Here is a 22,786-nt window from a genome sequence, read left to right as displayed (position 1 = left end):
CTCCCTTTATAACTCTCCCCTTTCTCTCTCCCTTGCCTCTCTCCTCTTTTCCTTCTCCTTATTTCCCACTCTTTCTCTCTCCCTTGCCTCTCTCCTCTTTTCCTTCTCCTTATTTCCCACTCTTTCCTCCACTCCCTTACCTCTCGTCTCTTTCTCTTCTTAACATCTCTCCTTTCTCTTTAACTCTCCCTCCCTTCCCTTCTCTTTATCTCTCTCCTACTCTCTCTTTCACTCCCTTGTCTCTCTCCTCTCTAAACCGCTCCTCTCTCTTTAAGTCTCATTTTTTTCCCCTTTTCTTTAGCTCTCTCCCTTTCTTCCCTCCTCTCCTCTCCCTTCTTTCTTTTCTCCTCTCTTTCTTGTTTCTTTTCTTTCTCTTCCCTGTTCTCTTTACTCCTCTCTTTCTTACTTTTTTTCATTTCTCTTCTCCTCTCCCTCGTTTTCTATATGGTGTCTTGTCAACTTGAAAGGACATAGATTTTTTAACGTTTGAACAATATGAAAGTAGCTGTTGTGGCACCTACAATGCTGATATCGTGCACGGTGTTCCATTATCGTTAGGATATGTTGGAGTATTAGTTGAAGATGTCGAAGTAGAAGAAGTGCCTCTTCCTTTTCCTCTCAAAGATGGCAATATCTCCACATTAAATCAAACCAAAGGGTACATCAATTTATAGCTTGCAAGAGATTCCGTAAGTATTTTATATATGTTCTTTTCTTATTAATTATGTTTGTTTTTTTACTTTTATTTATATTAATTTATCTTTTATATGTCATTATATTTAGATTGATCCATACACAAAGGAAACACAACAGGAAAATAAATTTCCAAAGCGTGGAAAATGATTAAAGTCCACCACTACGTGACAAGTAAGCCAAGAAGCTACAGGCACCAAGAAGTGGAGGAAAACAATGCAAGGAAGATGGTGATTGGGTACCTCCTCGAAAAAATCCAAAACGATCATTCAAATCTATAAAAAAAGGTAAATCTTCGTATGAAAGAAACAAAGGAAGTAGAAGAGGTAGAACATGCAGCTCGTCTTTGGCTTGAAATTCTACAAGATAGCTAGATTAAAGGTAAGTGTTATCCACAATAAAATCATTCTTGCAAAAGGTCTTATTTTTAGTAGAAAGCACAAATTCTTTATGTACATTTTAGGTGTGAAGATCCACTCCTTTACCACCTATTCCCTTGTGTAGACTTGTGCCTAACCCCTCCATAAGGAGAGTCCAGTTTAGGTACAAGAAGCTTGCAAATGGCTAGGTGTAGATTCATATGCATTATCTCCTCGCCCCATAATCCTATTAGAGAAGTATCACATGATGATATATGGAAAATGAAAAACGAGGAGTTTTGAGTGTCAAATTAAGAACACGGAGTGGGCATTCTTGTCAAAGAAGATGTTTTATGTGGGGGACGGCAATCGTTTGCGTTGTGGTGTGAATGGAGGAGATAAGCAAATTACTTGGAGATCAACATGTACGAGCTTGGCCCTAAAACTAGTCTCTTATGGAAAGAGATTTTGATACCACTTACATCATGCAAGCTTCATATACATCTAGACTCTCAAAATTTGGTGATAAAACGCTCAATTAGCTTATCTTTCTACATGTTTGCAAGAGTCTTCATACTGAGATGCCCATATCTCTCATGCCATAGTTTGTTCTTATCCAAATCAACTTGGACTTTAAATATCAAAAGCTTATGTGCAAGTTGTTCCTCTCAATGCACTTTGTAATGACTTTGTTATCTCCATCAAGAATAACTGCCCGATTCTTGTAAAAGTGAACCCACAAGTCACAATTTATGATGCCCGGAAAAGAAAGGAGGTTTTCTCTTTGTATCTGAACCTAACGAACATTTGAAAGACTTTTTTGATAACCTACTTTAGACATACAAGGAATATTACCTTTACCTTTAACTGTGCACTTTGCTTTTTGTTGTCTATTGCCACCATGATGTCATCTATTATGGGCTCAAGGGAGGAATACTGCTATCTCAATATACACTTCTTAAGGAAACAAACAACTCTACTTTAACATCATGACTATATTCTTCTTAGTCTTAATTATTGGCATTTACACATGTCTATCTTGTTACAATAAAACTATTAAACTGTTTTCTTATGATTCAAAGAGTTAGAATCCTTACTCTTCTTCTTTGTGTTAAAGGAGAAAGCATGTGTGCATCCGTATCTCCTCATCCTGAAGTAATGAACTAAACTCTTCAAAGGTCCTTAGCTTGAACCAACATTCAAAGATTTATCGAAACTATCATATTTGAGTGGAATACCCTTTTGACACTTCTTTCACCTTCATTCATATTCTCTTGTTGAAGTTGATTTTTGAGATTCTGAATCCTTGAGAGATTCGAGATCTCATACTAGCTTTGTGGCATAGCTCGTGCTTCTATAGTTGTGAAGACATGTTATGGTCAACACACTATCCTCCACGAGGATAGTGATAATGGTGTAGAGTGCATATCCATCCCTTCATCTCTAAGCTTGGATAAGGTTCACAACATGTGACGGTACAAGGGTTGCCTTTGTCGACATCCCTTTGGTGGGGAGTGAACATCAACACCAATGTTAGTGTTGTAAAGCTCATTTGAGGATAAGATAGCCTTGAGCTTGGAACTTCTAGAGAGAATATATAGTGCCGATTAAGATTTCCATGAGCACCGAACGATGGTGAGTGTGGTCATGTGAAAGATACCATTTCTCCTAAGAGATCGTTAGACAACATAACAAGTTTGTATCGAGCCAAAGCTCTGATAGATATCATATAAGAGGATATAACACATGATGTATGCAAGAGAACACTCACAAGAAGTAGCATCTTTCAGAGCACAAAACTTCAAAACTCAAATTACATAACAATAGCGATACAATACATGGAAGATCCCCACCCCCGTGTGCCCTTGTAAAGGGATCTTAGATAACTCATCTAGAATTGTGAAGACGAAGATTGAATGCTAGTAGAAGCTAGGGGCTAAGCCCATAGTGATGACTGATAAACTGTGTGGAGAAAAAGGCTGGCCATGTATATGTGTAAGCTTGTATATAAGCGCACGATCATAATTAGTGTGCCACCGTCCATGGTATAGACTGAGCTCATAAAGAAATGCTAGAGGTTGTGTACCAATTCCTTCCCCTCCCATAGAAATCTAGATTTGGGCCTTTTTTGGGTCTAATAATGTGAGGAGCGGTTGTCCAAGTGTGAAGTCTACCTACTCCATCTATGGAATGCTATGGGATAATGGTCCACTATACCATGAAGCAGTGTGCCAAATCTAATCTTAGCTAGCTCTAAATGCTTTGGCCTCCTAGGTCACCATCTTGTGTGAATACAAGGATGCCAGGTACTCGAGTTGCTCAACCATGGCTAGTTCTCATAATTAGAGCAATACAAACATGAGCTAGCTAATGCCTAGACAATACAATATTAAGGTGGAGTATTAATATCGTGATTTTCCAACTACATGATTATTGAAAACTCGTTTACACACATGGTTGGCCATAAAAAATCATTCCATGTAGTGTGGGAAAAAGTGTTATCTCTATACCACTAGTGTTCATGAAAAACCCGCAAACCCTTAAAATGCACCTACATAATTCATGATCTCACTTGTAAATTTTATTTTTGCAATTTTGAAGATCGACAAAATTCTAAGCATTTTAGTTATATTTTAATAGAAAACTTGTAAATATTGAAGAAAAACTTATAAATTTTAAAATCTCAAGTTTTAAGATATGAGAAGAAAAATATTTTCTGTGATCACTGCTCTATACTCTACTTTAGATGAAAATGCTATTTCTTGCAATCCAAGGTACAACAAGTACCTGTAACGCTAAAGTAAACAATCGGCAGTGGCACACACTTACTTTTACTCCTTTTGCTGCAACATAGATAGGCAGAGCAATTTTCTTTCAAGGTTACCACTTGCAAACGGTGGTGGTGAGAGATCTATAGTCTAAATAATGGTACTTAAAGTCATGAAGATGTGCCGCGATAGCAAAAGCATTGTGAAGGTAAGATCTACCTCGATAGCAAAAGGTAACATTGTGTTTGGCTCACTCCAGATGGTACACCGTGACCGTGGTTGCCAGCTATCTTTGCTACCTCTATTGGTGCATACTATCACAGAGGTGGCTTCTTTGCGTTCCATCCTTGAGGAATTGTTATTATAATGATACTTTATTTTTTAAAATTGCAAGGGTTATTTTAAAGACAGACCACATGCCATTAGGCATGCAAGAGAAGGAGGGAGTATTGAACCCCGGTTGTCGCGGTGTAAGGCAAGAGCCCTTTATTATAATTATACTTTTGTAGTTGTTACTTCTCTTTAACTTTGGGTTTCTCCTCCTCTCTTTTCTACATCTCTTTTTATATATTTATACACTTTCTTTTTATAAATTTAAAGAGAGAATTGTGCCACCACTATGTCATACCTTGTGTATGGTCTTTTACTTTCACTCACACACACATGCACCTTATAAACATAGCCGACTAATGTTAAATGCCATGTCATTTTGCAAGAACTATGTGAGAACTCACCCATTGGTAGGTACTCTTTGTGTCATGTTGTTCCTTTACACGCTCCTTCACATGCTTTGTATTTTTTTTCAAAGTCTTGTGTATGAATTTTAGATCTATTTCCACAAATTGTATGCATGTAGGAGTAATTCCATCTGTGAATGCCATAATTATTATTCACCAATTTTAACCATCCAAAAAACCAATTTTAAGCATCTAACAAAGCCTACACTGGTTCTAGTTTTCCTTTTATGTGCTTTGCTATGTTGACCTCGGGCTAAGTGGATAGGCCAAGGTGCCTTGTATGGTGGCGGGATGTACCTCTCTACTCCAAAACATGTACATGCAAGGTGCCTTGTTGGGAACCATACATCCTTACAGATTAGATAAGGTTTGTCTTAGTGTTATTATAATTGGATCACATTAGCTTCCATTCAAGACACTTGAAAGATTATTGAGCAAATTTGACCACTTAACTTCCACTGCACTTTAAAGTAATCAGCATTCCATGTGTCATGGGTTTACATGCTGCTATTATCCAATAAAAGCTGCTGTGATCGAATAAGAGCTCTATTATGTGCAGATGTGCTCAAGTGAAGCTCAGTGCAAAAGTGCGTATTTCCATAGGCCCCAATTCAACCATGAGTTCATTCGGATCAACGGGGCCACCTCTTATTGACTGCTGCACTTGGTCACCACTTCCATCTACTTTCCAGTTCAAACGTGCTTTCATGGCGGACTTCTCTTGATTGGCCGAAAGACTCATCTCTGTGATGCTTTTTATCTGTGAAAGACCACATTTTGGATCAAGCAACTAAGCAGATAATTACACAACAAGCAACCCCAAAAATGCCAGTTCATCTACTTAATCCCATGCTATTTGCACTTAATACACTTCTTCAATTCAAACAAAGCCTCTTAATAAAGAGGATTATAGCTTTAGAAAAGGACAGGTCACCTCTTGGTCTGGAAAAACTTTCTTCAGATCCACATACGCTTTTGAGGAAAGCTCTTTGTCTTCATCTACCTGAAAATAACAACGTTGTAATTATTTTGAGAATCAAAGCAGTGCATATTTTCTAAATGTTGGAGGTTTCATTTCATTCTCAATGTCAACTCACCGTTAGGGCGGCTGAGTTGCAACGCTCTTTGGAGGAGCGTGCAGAGTATCATTGTCATGCCCACCATGAGTCCTTTTGGATCCAGATGGGAGGTAGATGCAATGAACACTTCTTTGCTATATTCATGGTCCATCTCATCGTAGAGAAAGTGTAAAACAGTTGGAGAACACTCTCGGTGTGCTCCACTTGGAGACTAATATGGTAAGGAGTACTGCCTCCAACTTCTATTGCCACCACCTCCTCTTAGCAGAGGTTCGTTCCTGAGAGAGAGAGAGAGAGAGAGAGAGAAGGTTTGGGATTCCCTACATCAGTTGGCATGTGTGTGCCTCACTTCAAACTTGATGCCCCCTTTTCCGTTGAGGAGTTCAGGCCGGCACTCTTGGCACTGCCTCATGATAAATGCCCTAGGGATGATATGCTCTTTCCCTGACACTTCCTTCAAGGTACCCTTGCACGCATGAGATTCTTGCAGGATTGGATCACAAGGGTGTTGATGCCTTTATCGGGATGTGACCAACCCGGACATTTCCTAGTATGACAGGGGTCTGATGGACTTTAGGATGTCCAAATATTTGGAAAGTACAAGCTTTGGGAATGGGAGATTATCCAATATAAAAGTCCTAACGCTAAAACTTGGTCTAGGCACTCGAGATGGTTTCTTGGACACAAAAATGGACATTGGAGCTCAAGTGTCAAGTGGAAAGCATGTATGGCAAGCTCCCGAGGATTTGGAAGAGATCTAGTATTGAAACATGGTTCTACATGGTGCTCACATATATTTCTACTATACCACCACTGTACCTACTGTACCAGCTCTATTGATAAGTTTTTCTATCACATATGGCACCTTGAAGACCCGTGGTGATGGGGAAGACTGGTACCCTCACGGAAAGAGGTCGTTTACACACATTCATGCCTGTTTGGGGCTTCTTTTGATAAGCCTGTGTGTATGGTTGAATGATGGTTGTATATGGATAATCAGGCATCTCCCGTGGGGAGAGTAAGGCCCTCAAAGCTTGTACATGATATTTTTCTCCTTGGTAAATAAATACTCCGAGAGGGGGGGAGGGGGGGGGGTTGGTTTGGCCCATTCTGACCTCTATGTAGTATCAGATGTGGACATCTCTCTTTTTTACAGTTTTGTGAAATTAAGTGGCATATGTCTAAGGCTGTGGCCAATTCAAATGTTTAATTGCATTAATGGTCAAGTGTGTTGCGAACCCCCCCCTACCGCGCCCACCAACTCGGAGTTACAGGTTGCTCACATTAGTGTGCTTGCTTGTGGTGGTAGAGGTGAGCATTTCCAGATTTCTCGATCACTATGGCAGGGATGCCCCTTAGCTCCCCTATTGTATCTCATAGTCCCCAAGGCTATGAGCATCTTTCTTCGCTCCACTGGTGGAGTTTCTGGATTGGGATTGCCTTTGCGCAAGGAGGGGAGATCTTGGACTCTGAGTTGGCTGATGATACGGCTATGTTCCTAGAGGCCTTCTATTCATGTTTGTGCTCGTTTTGGACTGCTTTGGATGAATTATGTCTAGCAGCAAGAGGCCCTCATAAATTGGCACAGATCTGTTGGATTCCGGGTTAGTAATTCTCGAAGAGTTAATTGGGGTGCAGAGGTTGGCTCTACTTGGATTGAGGGAGGCTGCACCGCCAGATATCTTGGATGCCAGGTTGGCATTGACATTTCGCTTGCACAATAGTTTGCTTATGTGCTCATGAGCATGAGAAAGAAGCTACTTCATTTGAGTTTGAGTAAGCTGGATTTGGCCTCCACAGCTTTGGTGGTTAACCAAGTGTTGCCTGTGACAGCTTTGGGATTGGATGGCACCTCTGACAATCAAGCAAAAGTTGCTTGGGAGACTACTATTCTTTCCAAGCAAGATTGGGGGCTGAAAATTATAGATCCGGATATCCAGTGCAAAGCATTGCTTTGCAAGTTGATTGTCAGAGGGTTCCTTGCAAGTATTGAGCCTTGGAAGGACTTCTTCATGTATCCAGATGCGTTCCCCAAAGTAGTGGAGATTGGATGCATAACGCACACTTGATCTTCTCTGTGGCATAGTACAACCTCCCATCCTCCCCACTGGTATCATCCATTATTAGTGCTTGGGCAGTATGAGGAAGTTCTTACAACACATGCCCATGGATGAGGCTAACAGGCAGCCCATTATGTGGAATGATCTTATTAGAGATGACTTTGGCAGACCCTTGAATGTCTCCCAGATGATCGGAGATTGACATCCACCCAACATCTTAGAGGGAGTCGTGAATCCACCCAACATCTTAGAGGGAGTCGTGAATGTATCCATAAGATTGATGCAGCCATACCGAACCATTGGATCAATGGTACATTCCTCGATGAGCCACATAATTCATGGCTGATTGTCTTTTCTAGGACAGGTGTGCCCCTTCAGGTACTTGGCTTATTGGATCCGGAAGACAAAGGGGCTTGTGCTTTCTACTCTCTTCAGCTGGGGTGGTGACTGACTAGATGTGACATACAGGAGATTATACCTGGCTCTCTGCTTCTCCAATGAGAGTAATGGGTCACTCAGGGAAGCGATGTTATATACCCCACAATAGTGACTCAGGCTTCTTGGTGTTTATGGTTGTCCCATTATGTATCTTCATTGGGACCCGGTCGGAGTGGATTGATGTTGCCAACCCCATGAACAGCATTCCTTTTTTCAACTACACTGTATGCAATGATTGGGTGCTCTTACTTGGACAGATCTAGAGGACTCCCACTCTTAAACCACATTGGGAGGCGCAGGACATTACCACTCCCAGATGCACATCACCTTTAGATACAGCACATCATTGCTTATGGGAGTGCAGAGTAGCACAGAGGATCTGGGTATCTATAGACCAAGCTCTTGGGCAGATTGAGGAGAGGTCTAGTTTATGTTACTTGGTGTGCTATTGCTTGGCTGGACTTCAGGATATTCCTCAGTCACAGTATGCACCACCCTCGTAGAGCATTGACTCCACTTCTTGGGGATCATTGCTAGCATCATACATGGTAAATTTGGAAAGCAAGATGCACAGAGGATTTGGAGGGTACTCATATATGTGATGCTCAATGTATGTGCAACATATGGAGTGATATCGTTATGGCCACATGGGCCGCACACAGGGTCCATCTAGAGCTGTACAGGCAAAACGCAACCTGTTTATGAGAGAGTGGGATCATGGTGTTTTTGCTTCTCTCCGACCCCCACAGAACTCTCTTGGCAACATGATGCCCTAGATTGGTTGAGATCTCCCTATATTCTGTGATGAGGATTCTCCTTTCTGTTTTCGGGCTTAGAGCTGATTTTGTATTGTTTCACTCATCCTTAATAGAAGTCTCTTTCTTGTTTAAAAAAATGTCAACTCATAGTCACATGCTATCTCAATGCCACATCATCAAATTGTACTCTATGAACTGTGTCACAATGCCACATGACCAAATCATACTCTTGTCATGCCTAGTCACAATGCCACATCACCAAATCATACTTTTTCATGCCTAGTCACAATGCCACATCATCAATTCATACTATACTGCTACATCACAATGTCATCTCATTGAATCACAATGCCACATCATCAATTCATATTCCCATTTCATCAACAAGGTTATATAATGAAAAAAATGACCAGGTTCCAAAACACGTCACTACATGCATCTTACGAATATTTACATATACAAAGTTTTGATTATCAATATAGAGTGCTGATACAACTATGAGTTTTTACCTCATAAAGGTGGGCAAAGCGGAGAAGGGTGTGCCCATCCTCAAGCTCCTGTTTGAGAGTCATAAAATTTAGATTTTTAACTGTGGAAAGTAAATCAATTCATGATTTCACAAGACAAATAATACCTGAAGAGTGATGAGTGCAACATTCTCAGGCAAGTTATAGCCATTGCTCATTGCTGAGAATGAAGGGATGTGAGAAGCCGTCCAGCTTTCTCCTTCATCCTGCCCCCAAAGTACAGAAAAAATAATAAAATCGAAGGACTCTTAAAGTACTAGACAGCCATACATGACTTGTTCTTGAGGATTTTTCTTTCTTTGTCTTCTCACCAGAGTTGTGAATGCAAGCTGCAAAGGAGAGTACACTTCTTGTCCCATGGAGCGGCGCCACCTGGAGCCCTCATTTGTAGGGTCGACACGTAAGAACAACTTTCCTTGGACCTTCAACATATACACACAAATTGAAATGGTGAATTTTAAAGGTAAATAACATACATACATATATATATATATACAGTGCCTCCAGCAGGGTATAGCTTGGTGGGTACTGTACCCAGAACCTTGCCCTATGAGATGGAACCCTTCAGCACCAGGCTACACACCCCCATGGATACTGTAGTCCTTCCTAATATAAGCACACTTTTTCTCATACAAAGCCTAGCCTAAAAGATAAATTGCAAAATTCTTTCAAAAGCAGTTGAAAAATGCCTTCCTGATCCTTTCTTCATTTACAGAAATACATGAAAAAGTTTGTGGGTGCACTGACTATTAAACAAAAAATTGGACCAGGCAATGGTTGCGATTTTATATTATTAAGAAATTCTGAAAATGGTATTAAGCGTTTATATATTGACCTTTCTACGTTCATGTAGAGAAGAAGATCCGAAAATTTTATAAGCTCTCGTGGTGAGTAGCAGATAGTGAGGCCTCGTAATAGCTTCCCACATCATTAGCGTCACGTAAAGCTTTGCCTACTTCCCTTAATCATCACCATTATCCTCGGTTACCAGTGTCATTATCATCATCATCATCCTCATTACCATCACCGTTACTCCATGTTTCTTTGTTTCTCTTTAAAATTGACAGACCACTTATGGATGTTTTTTTTTTCATGAGTAGATCCTTCTAAAGTCGCAAAGTTTGGTAGCCCTCACCGCTAGGCTACCCCCCCTTACAAATGTCCATTGGAAGTATTCAATAAACAACCAGATTGCACTTAGAAGTAGCTGGTTTTCAAGTAGTAATAGTTATGCTGAAACCCAACAAAACCATTATTCACCTCAATTGTTACATCCCAAGCCCGAGGCTGGTTAACATGTCCAACCTGGGGTTAGTTTAGCCTGGGTACTGGGATAAGGCATCTAAAGGGGAGGTCTAGTGGTTTAGAGGCATTAGGCTAATTATAGCTCCTAGTTTGAAGGAGGATTATAGGAGTCCATTATTGGCACAGGATTGATCATTCTAGTCCCCGACTTGTGGCTAAGCAGGGACTATTCCGAGGCAACACCTCCTATGACTAGCACCGAATTGACAACAGGATTTTCAGTGACTTGATAACCCAACCCAAAAGTGTGTGTTGGGCATGCGACGCTAGACTCTAGAACTCACGAGGAACTCCTGATTGTTGAGAGTCCCCCGCATGATCAGCAAATTTTTAGCGTACCTCTACCAGACCTTGCTGCCTGGCACACTACGATTTGTGACAGTGTGTAAAGCTTTTATAGCTTTATTAACATGATTAAGACTTCATTAATAAACATAAGACAAAAGCTGCAAGAAAGACTGAGTTTTTTGCATTGAGACAAGGGCCTTTCTTAAATAGAGGCCGAAAGGGTACAAGTGAAGAGACACATCCTTGGGAAGGGGTGTGGCTCTTGAATCAATGGTTATGTCCTTTGGACTTAGGGGTGTGTCTTTTAATGAATAGACATGCCCCCATGGGCTTGCCCCCGTTGAGCTTCATTTCTTCATTCTGAGCGAGAGTCAAAGCCCGGTCACTGGGGATCCGTTCTGTCTGAGTCCATAGAACTCGTCTTTCAGACCGGTCATGTACTGGGTCGGGAGAAATCTCGTCTTCAAGTCATGGACAAAGATGTCCCAGTCAAAGGCTGTGACACCTGTGGCCTGGTCTGTATGAATACTAGACCAATGCTGCCACTAAGTGACTGCCTCACCAGTGAGATGGGGAGCCGCTAAGTGGACTTTGTCTTGTGGGTCTGTGATCCTAGCTTGTTAAGGGACTTGATAGACTGACTGACCCGCTAAGGCTGAGGAATGACCTACGTAGCTGCTGGTGCCTGACTTATCCTGGACTAAGGATGTACAATGGGGTCATGGCGTACGACAAATATCATCCTATTAGGTTCTAAAACTGTACAATTGTTGCACTTCTGATGATGAGCCATCTTGTCACCATGCACAAAGTGCAGAGTGCATGTGACATTCCCTCCTGATTAGCTTGGCGGCAGGTTCATGGCTTCCAAGTAGTCTGCCAATAACTGGGGGTACTCCTGGAAGAACTCCTCGTCGAGCCATGCGGCTTCGTGGGTGCCTTGATCTTAGAATTTCGTATAGAACTGACGAATCCGTCGACCGGAACCATGCTTCCATCAATGAAGAAGGATCTGCTCAGGCTCAATCACTTCTGCCTCGTCTACCAAAAGACAAGTAGTAATAGCATTCATTGCATTGTAAAGACGCGTTCAACTTTAGGGGTCTTTTACATTTAGAGACTTGCCACTTCATAAGCATTGGAGACTCACCACCCAAAAGAAAACTTATGCACATTTCTGTAAGGAAAGTAGATGGAGATAAGACTCACCACCTCCAAAGAAAACTTATGCACCTTTGATAGTGACCCATGTGTAAGGGTGTGACCCTTCACAGGTGTCCTTTCAGTTAATAAGAGATTAAAGAGTAATTAAGAAAAGATTAAGAGAGTTAGTCACAATCATGACATTCCCTCCCACTTAAAATAAGACTCCGACTAAGAAGAGATGGTTGTCCTTGAAAGAATTCCCGAAGAAGTTCTGGATATTCCTGTAAGTCTTCATCACTTTGCCAAGTAGTCGGAATCATCAAGATCTCTCCATTTAACCAAAAATTCTGTAGTAAGTTTATGTCGTGTTTCTTTCTGTCTGACATCAAGAATTGTCTCTAGATTTAAGAGTATGTGTTCATCTTCGATTTCTGGAACATAAACCAAAATATCTAAAACTGGAAAATCACTATCCACAAACTTCTTGAGCCAAGAAATATGGAAAGTTGGATGAATTCTACCCCAAGAAGGTGGTAACTCCAACTTATAACAACTGAGAGATGAGTTCTTAATAATACGAAAGGGTCCATAATATCTTGGACGAAGCTTGGGAAGACTGATTTCACTGTCTTGTATCAATGAGGGGCAATATATAATAATACCAAGTCTCCTTCTTGAAATTCAATGTGACGACGACGCTTATTAGCTGTGCGTTGATATTGCTCTTGGACGCTGACCATCTTATCCTTAACTGTAATAGAATATCTTGCATTTCCTGAATGAGGTGGTTTGCTAAAGCCACTTTATGTTGAAGAACAAAGTTGGCAGGAATAAGGGGAGTATGGCCATAAGTTGCTTGAAAAGGTGTCATTTCAATAGCTGAATGATAAGAATTATTATAAGCAAATTCCACCAAAGGTAAATATTCTTCCCATGAAGCTAATCGAGACTGACCATAATGACGCAACATTTCATCCAGAATTTGATTAACTCGTTCCGTTTGTCCATCTTTCTCTGGATGATAAGCAGAGCTAAAGAGTAAATTTGTACCAATAGACTTGAATATCGAAGTCCAAAAATGTCCTGTACACTTTGGATCTCGATCAGAAACTATAGATTTTGGCAATCCATGAAGTTTGAAGATATACTGTATGAACAGTACTACAATATCTGAAGCCTCGACTGTTTTCTTGCACGGAATGAAATGTGCCATTTTAGAAAATCTGTCAACCATCACAAGAATCTGTGTATTGCCTTTAGAAGAACATGGCAATGAAGTGATAAAATCCAAACTAATACTTTCCCAGCGTTCATTGGGAACTGGAAGTGGTTGAAGAAGACCAACTGGAACTTGTTTGCTAGCTTTCATACGTTGGCACGAGAGACATGCTGTAATAAACTTAATAACATCTTGCTTCATTTGAGGCCAATAGTATGTAGCTGTCAAAAGACGATATGTCTTGTTGATGCCTGGGTGTGCAACATAAGTCACCTCGTGATGTTCTTTCACCAATACTCTTCAAACATGAGTATCATGAGGTACACAAATACGATCTTGATAATATAACAAACCATCCACTATTGTATATGCTCCATAAATCTTCAAGTCGGAAGGAGCTGTATTCTGAGAATTGAGAATTCGAAATGCATTTCCAAAATCACGATCATTTGAATAACGGTCCTTGAAACTTTGAGGTATATCCATATCAACTGTAGAAATAGCCAAGACCGAAGCTGGCGGCATACGACTGAGGGCATCCGCAACCACATTGGTAAGACCAAGAACATACTCAATTGTCATATGAAAATTGGCTAAGAATTCGACCCAATGCGCTTGCCTAGCATTCATAACTGGTTGCGTGAAGATATATTTCAAAGAATGATGATCTGTTTTCACCACTGAATCTGCACCAAGGAGATAATGTTTCCATGTACGATAGGCATGAACAATAGCCAAAAATTCCTTGTCATATACCGGGTATCTTCCTTAAATTGCAGAGTGCTATGACTGTCAAACGCTATAGCACGTCCTTGTTGCATTAAGACGGCACCAGTGGCAATATCAGAAGCATCCGTGTAAACATCAAAGGGGAGAGTAGGGTCTGGAATAGCCATGACAGGAGTTGTTGTCAAAGCTGTCTTTAAATTTCCAAAAGCTTATGTTGCGGCTTTAGTCCATTGGAATGCAGGAGCAGACTTTAGAAGTTCTGTGAGAGGAGGAGCTATTTCGGAAAATCGATGAACCTTTGTGTGAACCTTTGTGTGATAGAAGTTGGCAAGTCCCAAAAAAGAACAAACATCATGGATGTTTGTGGGAGTTGACCAATTGACAATAACCTGTATTTTCTTTGGATCCACGGAAATACCGTCTGCTGAAACAACATGTCCAAGGTATTCCAAGGATGTCTTGAAGAATTCACTTTTGCCTAGATTAATATAAAGAGCATTGTTTCGAAGCACCTGGAAAACGATCTTAAGATGTACCTTGTGTTCTTCCATATTACGACTGAACACTACGATGTCGTCAAGATAAATAATGACGAACTTGTCCAAAAAAGGACGAAAAAGATCATTTATCAGACTCATAAATGTTGCAGGGGCACTAAATGGCATGACCAGGTACTCGTAATGACCATATTTTGTGCGAAAAGCTGTCTTATATTCATCACCTTCGCGAATGCGAATTTGATGATATCCAGACTTAAGATCAATTTTGGAGAAGACCTTTGCATGGAGCAATTGATCAAACAATTCATCAATGCGTGGAAGAGGATACTTATTCTTAATAGTCAACTTATTAAGGGCACGATAGTCGATGCAAAGGCGCATAGACTTATCCTTCTTTTTCACCAAAAGCACTGGAGCTCCAAAAGGGCTTTTACTTGGTCGAATATGTCCTTTCTTCAAAAGTTCAGTAAGTTGTCGCTGTTATCTCCTGAGATTCCGTAAAAGAAACTCAATATATGGAGCACGAGTAGGTGGAGTACTGCCAGGAAGGATATCAATAGCATGGTCAACTGGTCGACGAGGTGGGAGAACCACAGGAAGCTCCTGAGGAAAAAGATCCAAGTATGGAGCAAAGAAAGGTTGCCTGAGGTACATCACCTTTGTATCTATGTCCTCGGGAGGATCGTTGGCTGAATAGACCATTAAAAGTGTTGAGGAACAACCACTCTTGCGGACCCACCGTTTCACTTGAAGAGCTGAAAGGGTTGGTGTACAAGGTTGGTCTCTGATTCCTTCGAGAGCCACAAGCATATCATTTTGAGCAAATTGTATAGAATGGTTTCGGAAACTGATCAGGGGATCATATTGATACAACCATTCTTGACCAAGGATCATATCATAATGTGCCAAATTCATGACTTGGAAATCCAATTTGTCACGATAGTGCTGAATTCGAAAGGAGAGGTGTTTGGCAACGGTGTTACACGAGGATGTGGAACCATCGGCAAGCTCTACTTCATAAACAACAGTACTTGGAGAAGTCCGAATCTTCAATCTCTGAGTCAAGGTGGTTCCCACAAAGTACGCACTATATGAAAAGGTACTCAACCAAATACATGCTAGGGTTCTCTATAGTGTGAACCCAACTAAATGAGCTAGCGCTATAACTATGCCAGAATGGCTGTCACACAGCCTGTCATCCCACTGGCCGCATATCATCCATGATCTCACCAACCATGCCAGTGGTATAAGTGTGGGGCCTATCCCCCAGGCGGGTCATCAGTGTCCACAGCCTCACTAGATGAGCTCAATATCTCAACACGCAAGAAGTGCTACTTCTGCTGCTAGCACCCCGTTGCACGGAGGGGGCAGGGATCTTTCAACGTGAAACCATTTTCTGTAGTTTCACATCGGAGTGCATAAGATCTAATTTTTCTCATTTTTTTCGTTATGCTCAAGCAATCAATCATGCACATGAGATGAGTGAATGATACAAAGCTTACCTTATACCCATTTGTGTAAAAATTGGATGCATGTTGTTATATTGCCATGAGAACCAAGGGTTCACCTAGGCTCTATTGGGCATTCGTTGATGCAGTCTTTTTAGTTCCATGTGGGAGTTTTTTATTGTTCCTTCCACCCAACTGAACAATGTTGTCACTGTTTCTGGTTGTGGAGGGCTTATGTCTGCATCTCCCTGCCTGCTGCTAAACTTCTGGGTTATTTGCATCTCTCTACTGAACGTCCTTGCCTTTATCTTTGGATTCCTTGTTGGGCTCTGTAACTAGGGTGGGTACTTCTATAGCCTTGGCCCTCCTCATCCCAATTGGTTGATTCTTATTTTTCCTCGATACAAGAGGTGGCATGATGCTAGCTTGCGGTGGGAGTTGGTGTTGCACACTCTTACCACCCTCTTGTTGATGATTTGAACTATTTACTGTATTGACCACCACTGGATTTGGTTTAGGTATCCATATTGTTGCATTTCCTCGATAGCAGCCTTGTGCTTGCACTGTAGAGGGGCGCACCGTGAATGAAGATGGATGAACGTCCTCAGAATAGGAGCAATATTCATGAAAAAATGATGCTACACTCAGGGAGGATAGCGCCCAGGTAAGGATGATGCCCAAGTATAGAACAATAATGATCCAGATCTTGTGCAGAAGTACGAACACGGATCACCCACACGTCGAATTCTCTGAGGTGAGAAGTCGGTATGGCTATTTGAATGCGGTAATGAATGGGCTGGAAAAAGGGGGGCACACTCACTAGAACAGGGGCTGAGACTGGTGGAGAAACATGGGTAGGAGAGGGCACTATGGACTGAGAGAGTGTATCCTGTAAATAACTGAAATCATAGGTTTCCTCTGCCATAAGCCGTCGGAGAAGAGGGTAGTGTGTGTCCACGTGATCTGAGAGGTGCTTTTGAACTCGTAAAAAGGGATATTGGCCCCAGAGGAGTGGACAACCCGCAAAAGAATGAAATGGCGGGTCGCTGATATGTTAATACTCCACATTATGTGAAATGTTTATACCCAAGAAAATGGAAAAATCACACCTGAAGAAGGTTGCCATAATAAATAGTGTTGCTCGAGAAGAAGCACCAAGGGTAGTAGAGTGTTGCTGGAGAAGAAGCACCAAGGGTAGTAGCCGTCAATCCACGGAAAACACCAACTACACGTGGCTGATCCAAACACAGGCGTAGACCGTAGGAGGCCAACAATGAAGAAGGTACGGGTGCTGAATTCGTGGAGGACGTCGTCTGCACGTTGGCACGAGGGAACCTGTATGCAGGAAGGCGGCGGGTGCAAGCCGAAACTGCACACAAGGTGGTGCCGTTTCGTAGGGGCCCGTAAGGTAAGTTTATGGTTTTTTTTTTAATTGTGTTTGTACACGTGGCATTAAAGCCTTATAGTCTTGTGTGTTGGGTTTTTTTAAATTAAAAATCACAACGAATCGTCATGCGCTCACTCTCCGCCGGCAGTCGATTGGGAAGCTTCCACGAAGGGGTACGACTGCTCTTGGGAGGGGTGCCGGTTCATGAAGGGGTAAGCCTCCTGATTGAAGGCTTTTTTTTTTTTTGTGTGTCCTGCATATGGCTGCTGGCCCAGACTTAATCAGCAAAAATTGGGAGTTGGGGGCTGAATTTGATGGGGCATTCTCTCTTGCTCTTCCATTCAACACTTGCTACACCCAATTTTAGGGTTTGGGCGGGCTGATTTTAGGGTTAAGGTTAGGGTTTGGGCATAACACAGGGCGGAAAAAAGTTTGCTCTGATACCACTGTAAAGCTTTTATAGCTTTATTAACATGATTAAGACTTAATTAATAAACATAAGACAAATGCTGTAAGAAAGACTGAGTTGTTTGCATTGAGACAGGGGCCTTTCTTAAATAGAGGCCGAAAGGGTACAAGTGAAGAGACACATCCCTAGGAAGGGGTGTGGCTCTTGAATCAACGGTTATGTCCTTTGGACTTAGGGGTGTGTCTTTTAATGAATAGACATGTCCTTTGATAGTGACCCATGTGTAAGGGTGTGACCCTTCACAGGTGTCCTTTCAGTTAATAAGGGACTACAAGAGATGGACCAACTGCAGTTAGACATGTTTTTCCACTATTTTTGATCTTGAAGAAGTTTTCCTCACTTTTGTGGGCTTCTTTCCTTGTACAGTGAAGTAATAGAACTCTGCTTTCTACAAAAAAGTGTGTGCGCGTGTGTGAGAGAGGTATGACCTTAAAAAAGTTTCATCAGTTTATTTTGAAATACACTTGACCACGCTTAAAAGGACCTTAACTCAAGGAGTATCGTTAAGGCCTATCCAAGACAGGCCAAAAAAAGCAGGCAACTAGATAGATCTACCCACGAAAATATTCTAGGGTAGTCACTTACAGTCAAGCCCTCACAATTGGTTTTCAAACAAACAGTCTCATTTAGAGCTTCGCCGACTCCCCTCCCATCATCATACAGCAAGCGCCTGCTTCACAGAATATCCAAATCTTGAAGCTTAGAACTCTCTCTTAAAATAAGGAAGTACAAAAATCAAAACGCTGGAAGATACACTATTGACCTGTGAAGCATGAGCTCTAGTTCCCCATTTTCAATGCTTGCGCCACCTACAGCACGGTCCACTAACACTGAGAACTCACTTTTGTTGTCTTTTAAGAACGTTCCAAGGTTTATCTGCACAAGGACATTGGAAGGAAAACAGACAAAAAGTGTGCACCCCATTAGATCAAATAGGAGATAAAAAAAGGACTCCTATCCAAGCATATCGATGGTTACAAATCCTTACAGGGTAGTAATTGCCAGCCACTGGCTCGTTAACTTGTAGGTTCCAGTCTGTTCTATGGTTTCTAACCTACAAAGACATGGAACCTTGTTAGTGACTCAACCATTGTGCATGCTCTTCCACCTTTTCTTGGTCTTGACTTACTCTCTTAATGAAATCCCGGCCATTCGAATCTGTGTAAAATACGTCATTGCTCTCAACATCGGTCGTAAAGCGAATAATTACATCTTTCCCGACAGCATCGTCTATGGGGATCGGACCTATCTGCAGAGATACATAAGAACCTGTTAACAAGTAGAATCATTTTTTCTCTAGAGAAATGTGGTACGTCTTTGAATAAGACCCAAATTCTGCAGGGACAAAGGAGTTTGAATGTGAAATTTACCACAAATTCCACCTCAATATGTTCTTTTCCCTCGTACAACCTGGTTACCTGAATTATAAAAATATAGCATTCCATTTGTTTATTAAAGTCGTAATGAACAAAATCCTGACCATCAAGCCCTTTGGACACCCGATGGAATGAACACAAGCATTGCATCAGAAAAATGAAGACCACTGACCACACAACCATGTTTAAGGAAAGATTTGGTGCCTAGCACTAGTTTCCCCTTTTTTTGCAAAATTTCAAATGACCTTTAGGAGGAACCCATGGCAGCACCAGGATTGTCAGAACGTTCAGAAACATGCAAATAATATGGATGTATGCCTGTACTACTGTACGCACGCTCGCGCGCGTGCGCACACACCGAAACATGAAGAAATATAAACAGAAGCACCTCCAGACTGGAGGACACCAGCTCCCCTCCTAGGTCCTTGTGGCCAGAGCCACCCACCTCCATCCATGCCAATGGCTAGAAGTGAGTGAGCACGTCAACGATACACAGATCATGCAGATGGTGTGAGAGCTCTATGACCTGCCCGTGAATAGCAGCAGACACCAACTCCATACTCCCATCCGTCCCGGCGCTGCCGTCACAGGGAAGGAGAAGATCATCACGCCACTCTCTGATGTGGAAGGCCTGGAGTGATGCAAAACCAAACAGATGCGAATGGGGGTCACCGTCTCCTTGAAAATACCTGCTCCCTCCACGGGGAGGCATCGTCGGCAGAAGCAGTAGTCAAGTGGTTTCCCCAAAACTCGGAGGGGAGGGGGGGGGGAGAACAACCCGGATCATACCATTTCACGACCGGAGTGCTTCGCCTGGGAGGAGCTTGCCTTCCACATAGAGGCCAGGGCACTTGGCACCTCCCCGAGTCTGGTCAAATGTCCCACAACCCTTCTTATCCCGTTCTAATAGCCGGCTGGACTGCCCTACCCTGTCCCGCTTGGATCGCTTCTATGTAGATGAGGGGATACGATAGAGGTGGCATTGTGGGCATCCTTGCCGGCACCGCTTTCTCTGACAATGCCTCGGCGATTCTTCACTTGGCCGACCCTTGGCACCACGATCGCCAACAATCAGCACTGATCCTGGACCTCCTCCTTCAAAACACCACCATAGTTAGGCGGATTGAAACGATTTGGGCTTCCCAACACCCCCCTCCCCCTCGCTTCCCCTGCCCCCAAAAGTGCCACAGAGAGCTTGGACCACACAATTCAGGAAGTCAGCCACTTCCTCTAGACAACATCCCAAGAGCGGCTCAATGCTCTCATAATGCAAGAGAGGGGTCTTTGTCATGGTCTTGCCTCCTTTCAGTGCCTCCAGAAGCAGACCCTACATAGCCCGTGGTGGGTAGGAGCCCATGGCCAGCTAGAGACAGTGTGTACCATCCTTGCATCCCTAGAGAAGCAGAGAGTGCAGTACAAATACCATTCTGGTCTTATGGGGGGGACAGTCTCCCGACGCATTGTATCCAGAGATTCTTTGCCACCACTGGGCCCCATTTTCGCCGCAAGGGCATCCGATTCCTGACGCGGTGCGGCTAGTTGGATCGATTGCGGCAACGCACCCATAGATTTGGGGCGTCGCCTCTGGGAGTTCTACCACACCTCTGAGCCAGACTCTCCCCAGCGTGAGGAGGCCAGCCAGAGGGTCTGGCGCCACATTCAGCCTTGAATTTCGCTAGATCTTCCATTCTCCACAGGTGAGCTCATGTGGGCCGATGATGAACTCCCACACCGAAAGTGCCTTGGGAGGTACAAACTTCCAGTGGAGATTGTACCTGTGGAGCCACTGTTGCTGCCAGCTGCACTAGCAGATGTGGACGACGGTTGCACCGTGGAGCCAGCCCCTGACAGAGGTGTGTTTGTGGGAGTCATGGCTCGGCTGACTGTGTCGATGGCGCACTCACCCGAGGGCATAAAAACCTGGCAATGGAATGCTTGTACGAGACCGTTGTAGTGGGAGGTTGTCTGCCATGAGTGGAGCATGGTAGAAAGAAGAAAGAAAGAAAGAAAGATATATTAGCCTCTCCTAAATGCCGAAAAGGCCCATGAGACCACAACAAGGTACAACTGATGATGATAATGTCTCATCATAACAAATCTAAAAGAAAGAATGAAAATAGTAACATCCTAAGAGAGCTAAGAGCTGAAAGCTGAACCGCTGAATCGTCGCGGTAAACTCCTCCGGTGGCGAGCAATGATGGCTCGAATCTACCGATGGTGAGGGAGTCATGGACGCGATCCTCATGGTCGTGGGCGTCTCGCTCTACAGATGGCAATGGCTCTGTCCAGGGTGACTCCTCTGGAGGGTGGTCTGCCAGGTAGCCTGTAGATGGGGGAGTAGAGGCTGGTGGGGTTACAGTGCTGGCTCTGAAAAATAGGCGGCTCTGGTCCCACTGCCCTCCTATCCCTCAATAGGCTCTTTCTGTGGCGTCTAAGCTCAAGTATGAAGAGCCCTAAGCACCTTTGGTCCTCAAAGTCCATGATCCGACACAACGGTCCAAAGCCTTCACGGAACAGGCAGTGGTACCTCCCTCGGATCTCATAGTAGACAGTACAATGACATATATAGTGTTCCTTCGACTCCACCTCCTGATGGCAAAGCTGGCATACCTCTAGTGATATATCCTCATATCGACCTGTCTCTATCCTCAGCCGGTGTGAAGGTGCGAATCTGTCCAATAGCACTCCGAATACCACGTGAGAGGTGTGTGTCCATGTAAGCATGGCGTATAATGAACCCGTCCGAAGAGAGGTGTAGAAAATGACTATGGTAGTGTGTCATTTTCGTGCCCAACGGCTGCGGGGGCCTGACCCATGTCCTCTCTGTATCTAGTCTCACAATGTCCATCCTCATCACCCGATTCAGCTCTGAACCGCTGAGATCTAAGAACAGGCAGTCCACGCTATAAGCAAAAGGCGGGAGTTCATCAATACTCATGCCATGCACGGCCAGCCATGTGCGCATCTGGGCATACCAACACTGGGTGTCTCCCTCATCTGCAAGCTGTTTGGAGGAAGTGAGTGCTAGGTGAGGATATTTCTGTTGAGGGAGCTCCATATTCTATGGAGAAAAGTAACTGTACGGAACAAAGCCTCAGTAACCACTCGGCAGCCCCCATCTCTGCCCTGATGATCTCATGTGGTATAGATGACTTGCTCCAAATCATGCTTGCAATCATCATCACTAATGGCCTCTCCAGTGAAGCCATCGAAGGCACCCTCGCCCCACTAGTGGAGTCCGTCCGGAGCATCTGGCTCGATATCATTGATGCCCTCCGTGGACACTAGGGGAAGCTGCAAGAATCGCTAATAGGGTTTAAGAGGAATCTACGTATCAAATATTGAAGCATTTCATCTATTGGTTGGTGAGCACCAAGCTTTCTCTCATTTTTCTACAAATTGTCATTAAAAAAGGATTAGTGGGGTGGCTCTGACCGACATGCGGAAGCGCCACGAGGCCTTCCTAAGGATCTTGGTGGTGAGCCCACTTGGCACTATAG

The 22,786-nt window shown here is 43.0% G+C and overlaps 1 protein-coding gene across 1 annotated transcript in view; it reads right to left on the bottom strand.

Moving 5' to 3' along the window:
* Window positions 1–4,987: 4,987 nt before the first annotated feature.
* The window catches only part of LOC147634568 (alpha-mannosidase At3g26720-like), a 158,021-nt gene continuing 140,222 nt past the window's right edge, over window positions 4,988–22,786 (bottom strand). The window contains exons 20-29 of the mRNA XM_086803683.1: window positions 19,281–19,328; window positions 19,040–19,159; window positions 18,899–18,964; window positions 18,674–18,786; window positions 18,496–18,580; window positions 9,731–9,841; window positions 9,527–9,625; window positions 9,402–9,449; window positions 5,492–5,560; window positions 4,988–5,317 (exon numbers count right to left, since the gene is read on the bottom strand). Coding sequence (XP_086659809.1) covers window positions 5,123–5,317; window positions 5,492–5,560; window positions 9,402–9,449; window positions 9,527–9,625; window positions 9,731–9,841; window positions 18,496–18,580; window positions 18,674–18,786; window positions 18,899–18,964; window positions 19,040–19,159; window positions 19,281–19,328 — 954 coding nt within the window. The 3' untranslated portion in view covers window positions 4,988–5,122. The remainder of the gene's footprint in view (window positions 5,318–5,491; window positions 5,561–9,401; window positions 9,450–9,526; window positions 9,626–9,730; window positions 9,842–18,495; window positions 18,581–18,673; window positions 18,787–18,898; window positions 18,965–19,039; window positions 19,160–19,280; window positions 19,329–22,786) is intronic.

The sequence above is a fragment of the Cibotium barometz genome, chromosome 10, assembly GCF_041138505.1.
Source record: "Cibotium barometz isolate CiBa-2024 chromosome 10, ASM4113850v1, whole genome shotgun sequence".
In the NCBI taxonomy this organism is placed as follows: domain Eukaryota; kingdom Viridiplantae; phylum Streptophyta; class Polypodiopsida; order Cyatheales; family Cibotiaceae; genus Cibotium; species Cibotium barometz.
This window is presented reverse-complemented; position numbering and strand designations above follow the sequence as displayed.